Source organism: Merops nubicus, unplaced genomic scaffold (genome assembly GCF_000691845.1).
Source record: "Merops nubicus isolate BGI_N331 unplaced genomic scaffold, ASM69184v1 scaffold34243, whole genome shotgun sequence".
Lineage (NCBI taxonomy): Eukaryota > Metazoa > Chordata > Aves > Coraciiformes > Meropidae > Merops > Merops nubicus.
Genome location: NW_008601573.1, coordinates 8,663 through 11,191, shown reverse-complemented (window position 1 = coordinate 11,191; position 2,529 = coordinate 8,663). Strand labels below are relative to the sequence as shown.

Genomic DNA, 2,529 nt, shown 5'->3' with positions numbered 1-2,529 from the left:
CCCCCCCCCAAAAAAAAACAAACCCAAACTTTGGTATGAAGAGCAAATCTATATGGATTCCTTCTGCTGTCCCCATTATTTCACTAGAACTGTCCTCATTCTTCCTCTGTGTATTCTTAAACTTGCAGCCTGGAAACAATCTGTTTTCTGGTTTGTGTAACAGTTACCTAGGGGAATAGCTAGGCTAAAAACTTTCTAAAAGCCACTGATAAAAAAAGACTAATTTTCTCTCTCTCTCTGTTTAGCACTTGGTCAGTGAATGGTTAAGTGAAAAGAGTGATAAAACTGGGAAGCCTACAGACAGTCTGTCAGAAAGGCCTCTGCGCATAACTACCGACCCTGAAGTTCTGGCTACTCAACTGAATTCGTTACCAGGTCTCACTTACAGTCCACACGTATATTCAACTCCAAAGCACTATATTCGTTTTACTTCACCATTTCTTTCAGAAAAGAGGAGGAAAAAAGAACCTGTGGAAAACATTATTGGCTCTTGTAAGAAGGTAATACTTCTCATTTGTTATGGTTCCCCATCTCTTATTAAGTAAAAAGAAGTCTTCATTTGCTAGCGTGAATGTGGGCAGAAAAAAGCTGGTGGATAAATCTGTCATGTGTAACGAGTTTTGAAATATTTAACATTAAACTGTTAAGTCAGTGATTTGAACTTGTTCTATTACAGCGCTGGTTGAAGCAGGCTTTGGAAGAAGAAAATACAACAATGATTGATAGATTTAATTCACCATCTCAAGAGAGATCGAGAAGTCCAGCCATCAATGGTGAAAATAAAAGCCCTTTATTACTGAATGACGGCTGTTCCTTAACAGGTGAAGCTTTTACTAACACGGAGCATAAGAGCTGTGTCAGAGTAGTTCAGTGTGGAGGACTGTGTCCTTTAAAGTGATGAGTTAATGAAAATTCCAGGGAGATTTGCACTGTTTCTTGATTCTTTCTGTGAGAGAAACACTTAATTTTGTCATGGTTGGGATTTTGTTGCCCACTTTAATGTATAATTGATACTAGATAAGTAACCACCACATCTCATTGTGTTTACAGTCAACAAAAGACTAATGGTTTTGACTACAAGTATTGAGAGGTTAGATTATAAATAAGTTTTCCATGCTGTTCTGTATATTCAGAATTACTTTTTAATGCAATGGGTTTGTTGCACACAGGGGAAAAGTGGTCATCTTGTAGGCATAGTACAAAATGGGAACATGCAAAAAGCTAAATCCTTCCATAAGGATACGGAGTGTATCAGATGATTCCTGTATGAAGTCCTGAACTTTGAATTTCCACTTCTCAGCTGAACAGTCTTAAATATGCATGGAAGTTGGCTTTGCCTTTTCTGGAAACATAGAAAGCTCTCCCCATCGTACTAGCATGCAGATTTTGGTTACTTATGTCTGTAGGCTCTGAAGAGTTTATTTTTCAGGTATTCTGTAGGCTGTGAAGAGTTCATCTTTCAGGGAGCCTACCCTGAATAGTTGGGGTGGGTTTTTTTGTAATCTTACTGTGTTATCTTTTTGTTAGTATGGAGTTCATAATTTCATTACAGAAAGTACTTAACTGTGATTATTATGTCTAGATCTCTTCTAGCTTTTTTCTAATTTTCCCACTCAGATTTAACCACACCACTAAAAAAACGAAGACTGTATCAGCTGCTGGAGTCTGCGTTCTCAGAAACCTCCACACCTACTCCCTCTCCATATGCCACACCAACTCACGCTGACGGCACTGCCTCCGAGCCTTCCTTGTTCGCTACTCCGCCTAGGGTAAAAGCAGAAGATGAAGCTTGTAGAAATGGTTACAAACCCATCTATTCACCAGTTACTCCTGTAACTCCGTGTGTACATGGAAATACCATGCACTTTGAGGTGAGATTCCTCAAGAACTTCAGCGTGTTCAGAGAATGTGTTTGGATGTTGTGTAGCAGGGGTACAAACACTGATTTACAAGGGGATGTGCTGCATTTCTCCAGGCTAAAAAAGAAATTGACCTGCAATTTGTTCTTATTTATTTAGAATATTTCCTCACCTGACAGTTCTCCCGAAGTCAAACGGCGAGCTTACAGTCAAGAGGTAAGGGCATTTGCCAGAAATGGTGTCTTGATTTCACTCATGGGGCTGCACTGCCCTTCATTAATGCTTTTCACCGGGCATCGTGGGTTTCCTGGAACATAAAGGGGAACTTCCCTACAGTTTTTATTTGCTTACTACTGTGTATTCCCACTTCTCTGTGTCATTTTCTACTTTAAACTGCTTCATCTCTCCTCTTTTTCCGTACCACTTAAAAATCCCAATGGCTGTCATGGAGAGGAGTAACTACTGCAATTCAAAGGAAAAAAAAAAAAAAAAAAAGGCCTGTCTCTGGGTTTAAATTTCCGTGTACTCCGTGTCACTGGCGTCCCTCAGTTGTGCTGGGGGGAGCAGGGGCTGGGCTGGGCACCGCCAGGCCGCCGCCCGCTGGGGGCATCGTTGGGACGGTAGCAGCAGTGGCTGCGCAGTTTGCGTAGCTGGCGTTCTGCAGCGGCAG

General features: G+C 41.2%; 1 protein-coding gene across 1 annotated transcript in view; it reads left to right on the top strand.

Moving 5' to 3' along the window:
- Nucleotides 1–2,529, top strand: part of KMT2E (lysine (K)-specific methyltransferase 2E) — a gene marked incomplete at its 3' end in the record, with an annotated part of 56,648 nt that overhangs the window by 45,465 nt on the left and 8,654 nt on the right. The window contains exons 18-21 of the mRNA XM_008938039.1: nucleotides 246–500; nucleotides 677–821; nucleotides 1,618–1,871; nucleotides 2,019–2,075. Coding sequence (XP_008936287.1) covers nucleotides 246–500; nucleotides 677–821; nucleotides 1,618–1,871; nucleotides 2,019–2,075 — 711 coding nt within the window. The remainder of the gene's footprint in view (nucleotides 1–245; nucleotides 501–676; nucleotides 822–1,617; nucleotides 1,872–2,018; nucleotides 2,076–2,529) is intronic.